This window comes from Populus trichocarpa, chromosome 6, assembly GCF_000002775.5.
Source record: "Populus trichocarpa isolate Nisqually-1 chromosome 6, P.trichocarpa_v4.1, whole genome shotgun sequence".
Lineage (NCBI taxonomy): Eukaryota > Viridiplantae > Streptophyta > Magnoliopsida > Malpighiales > Salicaceae > Populus > Populus trichocarpa.
In genome coordinates this window covers 8,731,935-8,744,977 of record NC_037290.2, presented here as the reverse complement: position 1 = coordinate 8,744,977, position 13,043 = coordinate 8,731,935, and the positions used below count along the sequence as shown (strand labels likewise).

The 13,043-nt window shown below is 31.4% G+C and overlaps 3 protein-coding genes across 4 annotated transcripts; 2 read left to right on the top strand and 1 right to left on the bottom strand.

Moving 5' to 3' along the window:
- The first annotated feature begins 2,380 nt into the window (after nucleotides 1-2,380).
- On the top strand, nucleotides 2,381-2,992 carry LOC18100035 (uncharacterized). Its single transcript, XM_024604805.2, has one exon. It carries the CDS (start codon nucleotides 2,381-2,383, stop codon nucleotides 2,990-2,992), a length of 612 nt encoding a protein of 203 aa, XP_024460573.1.
- A 4,018-nt stretch (nucleotides 2,993-7,010) lies between these two features.
- Nucleotides 7,011-8,550, bottom strand: LOC18100034 (cyclin-dependent protein kinase inhibitor SMR11). 2 transcript variants are annotated; one of them, XM_024603171.2, is made up of 2 exons: nucleotides 8,329-8,550; nucleotides 7,011-8,021 (listed from the first exon to the last, which is right to left on the bottom strand). In XM_024603171.2, the coding sequence occupies exon 2, from the start codon at nucleotides 8,011-8,013 to the stop codon at nucleotides 7,369-7,371; it is 645 nt and encodes a 214-aa protein (XP_024458939.1). In that variant the 5' UTR covers nucleotides 8,014-8,021; nucleotides 8,329-8,550; the 3' UTR covers nucleotides 7,011-7,368. The 2 variants fall into 2 exon arrangements, with proteins under 2 accessions (XP_024458939.1, XP_006381278.1); XM_006381216.3 differs by having other exon boundaries at nucleotides 7,011-8,025; nucleotides 8,329-8,545.
- A 3,389-nt stretch (nucleotides 8,551-11,939) lies between these two features.
- On the top strand, nucleotides 11,940-13,006 carry LOC18100033 (calcium-binding protein CML42). The gene has a single exon (XM_006381215.3). It carries the CDS (start codon nucleotides 12,194-12,196, stop codon nucleotides 12,782-12,784), a length of 591 nt encoding a protein of 196 aa, XP_006381277.2. The 5' UTR covers nucleotides 11,940-12,193; the 3' UTR covers nucleotides 12,785-13,006.
- The last annotated feature ends 37 nt before the right edge of the window (nucleotides 13,007-13,043 follow it).

Below are 13,043 nucleotides of genomic sequence, written 5' to 3'. Positions count from 1 at the left end.
TTCTTTTCTGTTTTTTCCGCTAACTATTCAAGAGCTTTTCTACTCTCTTTTTTAGCCGCTCTCTTCCTTATACAAATTTTCTTTCAAGTCCAGTTAAGCAACTTTAGGTAAATTTTTTTCATTTTTTTATTTGTTTCATTATTTAATTTTAGTTTTTATTTTTTTATAGTTAGTTATTGAAAATATTAGGGTTTATAATAATTTAGAGGTTTTGATATATATAATATTTTGAATCAATTAAAGATGAATGGTAGTGAATTAGACTGCAAGATTTTGAACAATAGGCATTGATTTGATTGTTTTGAATTAATTAAAGGTTAATTCATTTCCAATTGAATTAGTTGCTATATGGAACTAAACTTTTTCTCGAGATGAACAAGCAAACATTCAAATTGTTGTCAGTAAGTAAAGATTGATATTTGCATAATTAAAATTATTTTAGCTTGAGATTGGTTCTTTTTATGATGTTAATTTCCTTGTGCCTTCCTATAAAATAATCAGGACAGATGATTAAATAATTCATATTTTATTTGTTTTTATTTCTCATTTTTGTTTTCATCAAACAATTTGTGTTTTGCTGGAGAAGAATTAACACGTGCGTGCAAGCCTGATTTTAATTAGTGCATGTTGGTTTTTTCTTAAAAAAGGAAAGAAAACAACAATTTATTTGTTTTTAAAAATGATTTGTCATGATAAATTTAGACTATCAATCCTGATCCATATCCATGCATTTGCATTATGTACAGCATGCATGGTAATGGGGGTGTGAAATGAATTTTGATGAATTGATGTGTATTTTACTATGAATTTCATATGGAAGATTTACAATTATTATGTAACTCAACTGAAATTTGTTATTATGAAAACTCAAAGAGAACAATTAAAATGTAAGTTTTCTTATTTTAAACGTATTTTTAAATTAATTTTGCTTTATATGAGTTAGTATACTTGTTTCGAATTGATTTCTAATGCATGTCTATATAATATAATATTTATTAATAATTTACCCCCTCATTTAAAAAATTCTTGCTCTGCCACTGCCAAAACACACTCGAAGAAGCTTTCTCCGCCAAGAAAAGGAAGTTCGATTCAAAGCCTATTAAGTCTAGACCCCGTTTGTTTGCTAGAAAGTAGTTTTTTTTTTGAAAGTGAATTTCCGGGAAAGTGAATTATTTTCTGATGTTTGGCAGTGTAATGAAAAATAAGTTGGAAAATATTTTCCAGTGTTTGGTTATGTCATGAAAAATGAGTTGGAAAATAACTTATTAATGTTTTATTTTTCTCAAGTTTATTAAAATAATGAGGAACAAATCTTACAAATTAAAAAGTTGATGAGAATGAAATTGAAAAAAAAAATAATTTCATAAATTATCTCAAATAAAATAAATAATAATCAAAATAATTGAGATCAAATCTAAAAAATAAAAAAAATAAAAGATGAAGAAATTAAAATAATAATAATTAACATTTCATAAATTATTTCAAATAAAATAAGTAACAATTAAAATAATGAGAACCAAATTTGATACATAAAAAATTTCAATAAAAAAATGATAAGGAAAAAGCAAATAACAATTATAAAAATGAGGACCAAAGTTAATATAAAATTTAAATTTTAAGAGATGAAATTAAAAAATAAATATTCAAAACAAAATATATATAGCAATTAAAAGTTTGAGGATCGAATTTGATATAATCAACAAATAATATGATATTTCTAAATTTTTCACAATTTGCAGAAACTGTTCCGTCCAAATTTTTCAGGAAAACACTTTCCTGAAAATCAAGTTAAAATTTTTTTTACTGGAAAGTGTTTTTTGTTAATCAACTTTTTTAATAGCAAACAAAAACAAAAAAATTTGAAAAGTAATATTTTTTAAAATAAATTTTAAAAAACAAATATAGCATTGGATGCGTTACGCATATAGAAAAAGCAGAGAAATGGGATTAAAGAGGCTCTCTTCAAATCTCAAAATAGGACCTTAGGTAACGGTGACTGGCTGAGCCAAGAAAGATAGGTCTGAAACTCTATCGGGCACAGCTTTCTTGATCTTGCTTTTTGACTAACTGAATAGGCTCTTGTTTATCCTTTCTTCTCTAATGAGATTTCGACTTAGCCCTCTCCCCTTGCTTGCTCTCATAAGCGTTCTTTTAGGCTGAGAGAGAGAGAGGAGAGCGTGATGGAGAAAATTAATAAAAGCCCAACCCCCAACACCCTGTGCAAATCTTCAATCAAACAGTATTAATTAGGTTGGATAGCTGGCACATCCCTGCATTTATACCTCCTCCTCACCTGTCCTGTCTGTGCTCTGCACAGCTCTCCGGATTCCCTTGCCCTCTTTGAAAATCTCAAACAACTAGCCAAACCCTCCAGGCATCAATGATAGAAACTAATGACCGAGGACATGATCCCAAGGCCAGGAGAAGAAGGTGTTTCATTGTTGGTGGGGTAATTCTCCTCTTGCTGCTGCTGCTATTCATTATTGTTCTCATCCTTGCCCTGACAGTTTTCAAGCCTAAAGAGCCCAGAACCGAGCTGCTATCGGCTACCCTCGAAGGCATCTCTCCTCGCATCTCATTCTCTCCTGTTAGTATCCAACTTAACATCTTCCTCAATCTCACACTCCTCGTCAAAAATCCTAACCATGCCAGCTTCAAGCATGGCCCTGGAAAGAGCTACCTTCTATATCAAGGCGACCAGGTGGGAGAGGCTGACTTGTGCCCGGGCCTGATACCCTCTAAGGGGACTCAGACACTTCCTTCCCAGCTTACCATAGAGGTGGATGAGATGGCAACTCATATTTCAGCTTTAATCAGTGATGTTCTGCAAGGGCAGCTTGTTATTGAAACACGAACGAGAATTCCTGGCAGGGTCTCCTTCCTGAAGATATTCAAAAAGCATGCTGTTGCTACTTCTGATTGCCGACTCGCTATTGCTATTCCTTCCATGAAGATTCAAAGCCAAGAATGCGAGAGCAAGACTAAGTTATGATGAAACCAACAAAAGTTTGGACTGTAGCATGCATGCCTACCATGCTTCTTCAGTTTTGATTTCCGCATCATATGGCACCGGAATTAGGAAGGAAGCAGGCCACTCGGTTAGTTTTTCTGTTCACCAGTTTAAACTCTGTCAGAGAAGATAGATTATTTTATTGTTCTGTTCTGTGTAGATTTTGAGTGTCTTTTCCCAGCCACTTCTGGATAGTAGATTGTAGAGACTATAAAAATCTTTATATTACAAGTATATATGCAAACAATTAACAAAAATCGAAATGGTGTGGAAAATTACTACAAGCACTGTAGATTACTATAAATTCACGTTTTTTTTCTTGTTCTTTGAAAAAGTTTCCACTTCGGTCACTAAATAAATTGTTTTTCAATTTAATCCTTTTGGGTTATGTTGGTGGGGGAATTGGGCTCAATATTGAGGTGTCAAAATAACAACCTGATCCTTTATTTCACAAAAAAAAAAAAAAAAAAATCAGTTTTACTGCTTTACAAAAAACATTTGGGGGCATAATCAAGTAGGAGACAACAATGCAAGGGGTTTTTTTATATTTTTTTAACTATGCAAAACGCGTCTTTTAACCATTCTTTGCTTAAAAAAAATTTCCAATATCATTTTGTGTCCCTTAAGTTTTACAATTTAGGATTTTGATTCTAAACTTTATTTTTATCATATTTCACTCATCATTGGGTGTCCAAATTCTGACAACAAAAATCTCCTTCTTGTGTAGCTAGTGAGGCATTCGAATCTAGCCTCTCTTTTTTTTTTTTTCTTCTAATTTTGTTTATTTTTTAAAATTTAATTAATATCCTTTATATATATATATATATATATATATATATATATATTGTTTTGCATTGATTTATTTATTTACATCTAAATTAATACCCTCTCTATCTAATTTTTAAATTATTTGGTTCACCTTTTTTAAATAGTAGTTCTTTAAAAAAAATATTTAGTATTTTAATAATATTGCGAGGAGATTATTATAATTTATTTTTATTTTTTTAATTGATATAAATAAATTGTATTTGCATGATGTATTTATAAAAATAATAAATATTTGTTCTTGATAAGAAAAAATAATATCTAAGGTAAGAAAATTAAAAGGAAAAGTAGGATTAAATAATTGCATACTTACAATCATTTGTTTTTATAGGAAAGATTAGCTTTTCATTTTGATATTTAATTAATATTAATAATTCTTTCAGTTTATTAATTTATATATTTTTAAATTTATTTCATTATGTTTAAACAACATCTTTATATTTCTCAATTAAAAAAAGTTATGATACAATAAAACATATCTACAATATTAGCACATTTTTTACCATATTAAAAACTAACTTAAGATTTGAGATTCTATATGTTAAAAAATATACCGTTATTTTATTTTATTTATTAAGGGTAGAATAATATTTTTATTTTCTTTTTAGTTTAGCTTACATATAATATCTTTATATTTAAGTTAAATTTATTTTTTTAATTATTGTTATCATCTAGTATAAATGAAATCCCAACCTCCTTTTATATTTATATTTTATTTTATTTTATTTTATTAGATTGTTTAACACTATTCACGACATAATGTTAAGACTTTTTTATATTTATTTTTATTTTATTAAAAGTATCCATCAGCTTTTTTATTCAAGATAGTTTTTTTTTATATATATAGCACAGCCGCATGCATTGAACGCATCTATCCGGGCTTAAAAGTTGAAGCCTGAAATTTAATTGTCAATCTTTGAAGCGATTACGATGCTTCAAACTTGGTGCCGATGTGGCTACAAAGTTGAAATTTACGATGAATTGGCAATTCTGAGGCAAAATCCATGTAGAAACGGCGACTCGTCTAACTAAAACTCTCTTCACTTCAGTTCTTAGCATCTGGAACACTTTTGCTACTGCCACAGGCAAAAATTTCTTTGCATTCACTATCTATCAGTCACTTTCATATACAAATCCAAAAGAAAGTCTGGTACACTGGAAAATATGGATTGGAGAAGACTTGAAAAATATCTGTTTTTTTTTTTTTTTCTGTGTTTAGAGTGTATTGGAATGAATAATTTATGTTATTTTGTGTTTAATAGATATTGAACAAGACACGGCCAATCTAGGGCTTGAACAGATTCAAATTTTTTTTTTTTAAAAAAAATAATCTAACTTAATCTAGTAAAAAAGCAAAGTCAACCCGAGATTAAATACATATAAAAAAACCGTTACGAGATTGCTTTGATCTTTGATTTTAGTTTTTAATTCAAGTCAATTTTTTCAACCCGTGACTTAAGTTTTGCCCAGAGTTGACTCTCGAGTCAGATTTTAAAACTATTATAATAATAATAATAATAATAATAATAATAATTTTTATTCTTAAGTTAACTTGAATTAATCCAGGTTAATCCTCCCAACTCGTAACTCCCAACTCGTGACTCAAGCCTCGCCCTGAGTCAACCCCTTGAATTTTAAAATTATTATAATAATTATTTTATCCCTATAACTCTTCTGCAGATAGTCAGACAAGTTTCTCCAACTCCTTTTAATAGAATAAATATTTCTCCACTAAAACAAGCCTGAATAGAACAAAAATTAATTTTTGTACTGTCTAAAAATACACCAAACAACTTTACAAAAAAATTATCCTATGATCATCTTTATCCAGCTTACCAAACACTGCCTATTAGATAGTTTTTGTGTTTGCAGTACTGTCTCTATCACCTTTAGTTTCCGACCATGAACACCTAAAGATCAGGTTTCAATCGAAAATCTTGATCCGGATTTCCTATAACGATGGCATGTATAACATGTCCAATGTTCCACTACTTCAATGCTTACTTACAACCCTGATAAAGAACCCACAAACTCAAGTGAAAGAAAACAAACCCATAGCCATGTCAAAAAAAAAACAAACCAAAAAAAAAAACCGAACCAATGTTAGCTCCAAATTAGTGGGGTATCAATCAATGTATCCTTCTGTTTCTTCATGCAATTATCACGACCATATCATTATCAAACCACGAATATTGGGGGGGTTGCTAAAAAACAGATGCCAACAGTTCCTCAGCAATGAATATCCTGCTTGGACTTTACACAAAAAACTTGGCAAAGAACATGTAGATGTGCACAGACAACTCAAACACATGCACATCCACAGCTGCCTCCCATAATCCATACAGTTTTCAAACTCATTATCGACTTAACATATGAGCAGTTTGTAGCTAGCATTTAGTAATTGTTATTAGCATTCAAACTTTACCTATTCAATCACAAAAATTTATATCTCAAAGTCATGCCACATAATCAAAACTTGATCAGAAATAAGTATCTCATTCCATTTTAAATAGAAGTGAATACTGCCTTGTTTCAGCATAGTTCATTCTTCTAAGAGGCGAATGCATAAATTTGGAGAAATACAAAAGGAAAGTAGAAGGATATTGTAATCACTATGAAAGCACCTAGCAACATGATAGCACTTGCGTTTCCTACTTTCTAACATTTTGATGTGATTTCTTATCTACTTTGAGAAATCAGAGAAGCTAATCAAGACTGGATCTCATTCGTTTATTGTGGAGCACAAAATGCCGAAACCATTCTGAATAGGTAAACGTTGATCTCTCTATCCTATGTAATGCAAATTAGCAAAGTAAACATGTAAAGTAAATAGTATGTAACCTATTGTGGAGCACAAAATGCCAAAACCATTAGAAACTTGAAAGACATGGAAAGAGTAAATTAGCAGAGTAGCTTATCAATGCACAAGTGTCTAAAAAGTAGGTTAATGAGCCAGCAATTCAGTGGTATTGTTCGTGAAAGCAAGAGCAATGAGATTTCAGATACAAGCTCACCTTTGTCCATCAATACTTCATAAAAATAAAGTGCCAGAATGTGCGGCATTTTATATCTTGCCTAAAAAACGACATCTGAATCATCATGTAATGCTTTTGCACCATTCATTTTGGCACAAGGTTAAATTAAGTCCAGCAAAAAGCTAGCCAACAAAGACAAATGAAGGCATTCATTTTTATTAACTCAACAAGCCACATAATGAGATACATGTAATGTACCTCCATGGGTAGAGAAATAATATAAAGAAGTGCACTTGCTGCTGTCTAAGTAAAGAACAGTTGCTAATTTCCAAAAGTAAATGAGCGTCAAGAATTCCTATACAATGCTACTACTACACTGTGATCTTGGTCAGAGGAAATCATCCCTAGTTAAATAATATCTGTATAGACCACAAGTTATGACTTAGAGGCACATATGTTAACAGCTTTCATACAAAATACAAAATGAATTCTTATAAAATTAGTTGGCGGCGCAGCATCCTACCATCAGCAGATCAGATAAGCACAATTGAATCACTTTTAGAATTCAAGCTTTCTGCATAATCCCAAATCAATAATCCTCGATTTACCTTTTTGCTTCAGAGGAGCGCCGGGACAAGTATCAGGAACTCTGGTTAGTTTAGGAGCTGCAGGAGGTGTTGTGCAATCATCAGAACCGCATTCCAATTTTGACATTTCTTCAAGAGCACCTTCAGTTTGCTTCAAAACAATAGCTTCCAAAAGACTTTCATACACAGATTCAAACATCTCTTCATCCGATAAGAACTCCACATCATCACCAAAACTCCCATTTCTGAAGGCTCTAAGGGAAGAAGTAAAATTAAGCCGGCATGCAACACTGGCCCTAGCTTCATCGTAGTATTTCTTACACTGAGGAGCCAAGGCGTTGTCTTCATGACTCGGAGCGAATGGGTCAAAAACACCATCTTGGGGTGTTCGCGGGCTGCTAAAATTGTCAAAAAGGTCCTCATTTCTGTTGGTTTTAGAAGTGAAGGAGAGAACTTTGGGCAGTTTTTTAACTAAAGTGACTGAAAAGAGTGGAATATCCCCACTCTCTTTGCTGGAATCAGGAGTGATTGGACCTAGAGATGGCTCAACATTGGCCTTGTTAGCTTGCTCATCTTGGGTTTTGTTTGTTTTGTCCGTACAAGATTCAGAATCCATGAGAATATCTGTCTAAGAAGAGCAAAAATAAAAATCAGTGACAACTACTAATTAGCTAATTATCCAACAATAATAATAATTAGAGAGGGAAGGAGGGAGGGAGGGAGAAAAGGTTGCTTCACAACTCCTAAAGAAAACCTTATGCACTAAATTGTATACATCCTAATTAAAACCCTAGATAATTATTCATTAAACCATGCCTTCACATGCACCGAAGTCGGTTATTTTCCACCAGAGAAAGAAACAAAGAAACGAATGAATTGCAGTGAAATGTGTAGAATATGAGAGAGATTAGAAATTGAAATAAGGGCTTACCTGAGTTCGATTGAAAGAGGAAATTGTGTGAATTTTTGTAGCACCGGAGGCGGCGGCGAGAGGGGGAGGGAGTGTAGCAGTTTGAAGAGGAGGAAAGTAGGAAAACGGCAAGCTTTTTTTTTTTTTTTTTAAAGAAGTTTTTACAGCTTCACCGAGTCAGTCGTTTTCGCGTTCCTAGGGCTTTGTCTAATCTATGAAAACACAAGCAGGGGTTGAGTTTGGGTTGATGAGTTGAGTTTGTGAACGTGCGCGAGTGCGTGTGCGTGTGCGTGTGTGGACAAGAAGATATCTGGAAGGAGCTCCGGTATTCGTGCGTGGGTGTCTTTTGCTATCATTATTGCATCATCATCAATGAACTGGAATTGAACCCACGTCCGTCTCAACACTCGTGAATTATACCTTAGTCTAGTTATTTATACAAATTAATAAAACTAATTAAACAGTTTGTTCTTTATTTTAAACATGTATCCTTCCTGGTTATAAATAATAATAATAATAATAATAATAATAATAATAAATTCTTCTTTCTTTATAACATTTTTATCTTACCTTTTTATCCTCTACTTTTTCTATTTTTTTTCGAAAAAAATATATAAAATAACATCAAAAATGAAAAATCAAGTATGTGTAAAAAAATGAAAAATAAAAAAGGCCTTTCCTATTTTTGCACAAAAAACACTTCATTTCATCCAAAACAATTCCACACATATTTGATCCCTTTGCTTTTAAAATTTTATGTTTATATCATAAATTTTATTTTTTTTCACGTTTTAATCTTTTAGTTTTGAGAAAATGGTCGATTGACCATAGTTCGGCCACAATACAAATTTATTTTAGTGTTAATAGATTCATCTTGATGAAAGGAGTGCTATTAAAATGTTTTTAGAACTTTCATCCATCAAAAAAAAATAGTTTGAGGGTTTGAGGTTAGAAATTGATTTATTGAGGTTATTTAGGTGTTGTTTTGGTATATTAGATGGAAAAAACATTTAAATTTGAGTTTTTAAAATCCTAAAACTCAATCTTTTTATTTTCTTGATTTTTAGACGATGTATCATTTGCCATTACAAATAATGTGCCACATTTCTTTTTTTTATATTTTAGAATAGGGTGGACACCATTAAAAAAAAAAAAAGGAAAGAAGTCTAGGCATGCAAGCTTGGCCTCTTTTGATACATCCCTTTAGTTTTTTAATAAGATTTTTTTTTAAAAAAATTTAATTAAAATTCACTATAAATAAAATAATTAAAATATTATTCTATTAAATATCATTTAATTTTGTGTTTGTTTTCAAATAAGATTGTAGCTTTATATAGTAATATTAACAATAATTTTGTTAATTAGTATGTATGAATCTAATATAAGTTTTTAAATGTATGAATCTAATATTAACAATAATGAAAATATATTTTTTTATTTTCTTACATAATTTTTCTAAATTAATTATTTTTTCTTCAATTGCATACAAAATATCGAGACATAATTTTTTTTTATTGAAACTTGGTTTTGAGATCATAATAAGTTTTCTTTATTAAAAAACTTTATTAAAAAAAAACAATGCCTTGATAAAAAAAATATATTTTCATTAAAACAAAAAAAAATCATTAATTAGGAAACGAAGTCTTAATTGAAGATATGCATTTATTTGCATGTTAAAGAGTTATTGAAATTCTTTCAAAAATTATTTTAATTACCTTGATTTTCTTATTAAAAACATGACACCAATAAAAACTATTTTGATAAAGAAAACTTAAAAATAAGAAAAATAATTCATTGAATAAAAGATATATTTTTCAAAGAACCCAATTGTTGTTTTTTTCATGTACAAATGCTTATTTTATTTATAAAAAATAAATAAAATAGATTTTGAAAACTGTCTCCTGAAACAGCCACGAAGAGCAAAATAAAAGAGATAGTGCGCGCGCACTACTCTGTCAATGCGCAAGTGGAGGCACACGTCAGATGAAATGAAACGGTCTCCTTTTAGCTACGTTGACCCGTTACGCTGCTGGACCACTCAAAGACCGACCCACCCACCCCACGAAAAAACTCTACAACCATTTTTTGTTTTTTTAGTTTAACGTGGGTGTCCGGACCAGCTTGCGTGTACCTCAACTAATCCCACGGGCCCTGAAGTTAACGACTATGTAAGCCTCCAGTGGCCATTATATGAGCAACCACAGGGCTCGAATCTGATATTAAAAAAAATAAATCTCTTAATTCTAAATTTTTATCATTGAATCATCATCTAGATGGATACTCTACAACCTGATGATACAGTTCCCTGTTTTGCTTGATGATTTGAAATTAAAATCATTTTCCAAATTCAGTGGCTGAGGCTGACTCTTTTTTTCTCTCATTTATTTTGAGAAAAGCAATTTGCAGAGAGAATATTTGTTATGTGTGCACCACAACAGCCCACGTGTGTTGGGAATGCATCCACCAATGGGACGAAGAGCCTTTTTCGTGAATTGCAGGCTCAATGACTTTGAAATTTCCCATGCCATGCAATGAATTTTGTGTGGTTTCTAATTTGCGTAGTGATGAAGTTTGAAAATTCAAAATGCTCATGAACGTGAGTTTGTTAAATGTTTGGATTCAGAATGATTAGATGTTAATGTTTTATTCTTTAAAGGTCTAGAAGTTGATGATTATTGATAGAAGATTTAATGCTGCTAAAATAGTTTTCTTCTTATGAGATTTAAAAATTATTCAACGATAAAATCATTATTTTTTAATAAAAATTATAATAAATAAAAGATTAAGTTTTAAAGTTTTAAGAATAAAAATATTTTGTTCTTAGTTATGTATGATAAATGTTCGGTAAGAATAAGAATACAAATAGAGAATATATATATATATATATATATATATATATATCATTAGACTCGGGTATATTTAGATTCAATGTGTAACTGAATCCAAAAATATTGAGTCTGGAAATAATATCATGGTAAAATTTAATATGATTCAATATTAAAAATTATTATATCTCTGATTTAGTTGCAAAGAGAGATTAAAGTTTCAAATCTTTTCTTCAAAAAACTTGAACTTTAAAAAATAACTAGTTATATATAAAAAAAGATAAAATAGCATATTCTAGTGATAATTAATTTAGTATCTATGGTGATATTACAAATTCTGTGTCCCATTAATTTTTAACTTTAACTGCTTTATTACAATACAAACTAAAACACCTACATATTTCACTATAGATACTTATATATTATTTTAATTCTCGTATTTTTATTTACATCTTTCTATGCCTATATTTTTATTGATTATCTTGGTTATTGGTTATTTTTAAACTAACTAAGTTAATTAAATTATATTGCGATAATTTTCATACAATTTAATTTAAAATTCAAGTTAGGTAGATAATTATATTGAGAAGTTATAAGATTGATTTATTGGGTTAAATTTAAAAATACTATCAAGAAATTTCTTACAACCTAAACTTTTTTTTTTATTATTTTTTGGTCTGATCCATAGCATAAGATAAACGGGTTATCTAATTATTATGGGTTGTATAGTCTTGCCTATTGAAAAACAAAAAAAAAAAAGATATTTCAAAAAGAAAAAGAAAAAGAGAGAGGGTACGACTTAGAAATTGCGTAGACTTCCCCTGGGCATAATAAAGAACAATTTTATGAATTGGAATTGAAGTTCTAGACTTCCAGGAAATGGTCAGGAGTCATTACTGGTTGGCCAAACAACCTCGCCGCCGCCAAACGCGCTTTGTCGCTCACCATTTCGACAATAAAATCACTCAATGACAAGGCAGTAGAGCTATCCTCTCCCCTCCTCAGGCCTTCAAGTTTCTGTTGCTGCAATAGAAACAACCCAAGAATATATAAAACAAGCCATGGAAGCAGCAGCAGCAGCAGCAACCTTCACTGGTCACAAGAGAAGCTCCTCCTTTAGTCTCCGTTGCCCCAGTCTCAATTTCCTTCGCCTCCGCCGCATCTTTGATCTTTTCGACAAGAATGGCGATGGCATGATCACCATCGAGGAAATTAGTCAGGCACTCAGCCTTCTTGGCCTCGAGGCTGACTTCTCTGACCTTGAATTCACCATCAAATCTCACATCAAGCCTGGCAGCTCTGGCCTTTCTTTCGAAGATTTTGTCTCCCTTCATCAATCATTGGACAGCAGTTTCTTTGGTTACGATAATATTGCATCCGAGGAGGAGGCTGCAAATGATATCGGAGATCAGGCTAGGATGAGACAGGAGGAATCTGATTTGTCAGAGGCATTCAAGGTTTTTGACGAGGATGGGGATGGTTACATATCAGCACACGAATTGCAAGTCGTGTTGAGGAAGTTGGGATTGCCTGAAGCCAAAGAGATTGACAGAATTCATCAGATGATCACCTCTGTCGACCGTAACCAAGATGGTCGTGTTGATTTCTTTGAATTCAAGGACATGATGAGGAGCGTTCTTGTTAGGAGCTGATCTTGACGATTCATCTTCACGATCTTAATCCTCTCTGAACTTCCTTTTTTATTTTTGTTTCGTTTCTTTTTGCTATCTTTTCTGTTGTCAATTAGTCCTATGATTTCCATATGCATGAACTAGAAACGTGAATCAATCACTGGCATGTCGTCCCAATGGTGTTCAGACTTCATGTTTGTATATGTTAATAATGAATGTGCCATGGTTGGTTTTGACGTTTCAGGATTTATTTCACTATTCCTATGCAGCTTATCTTTTA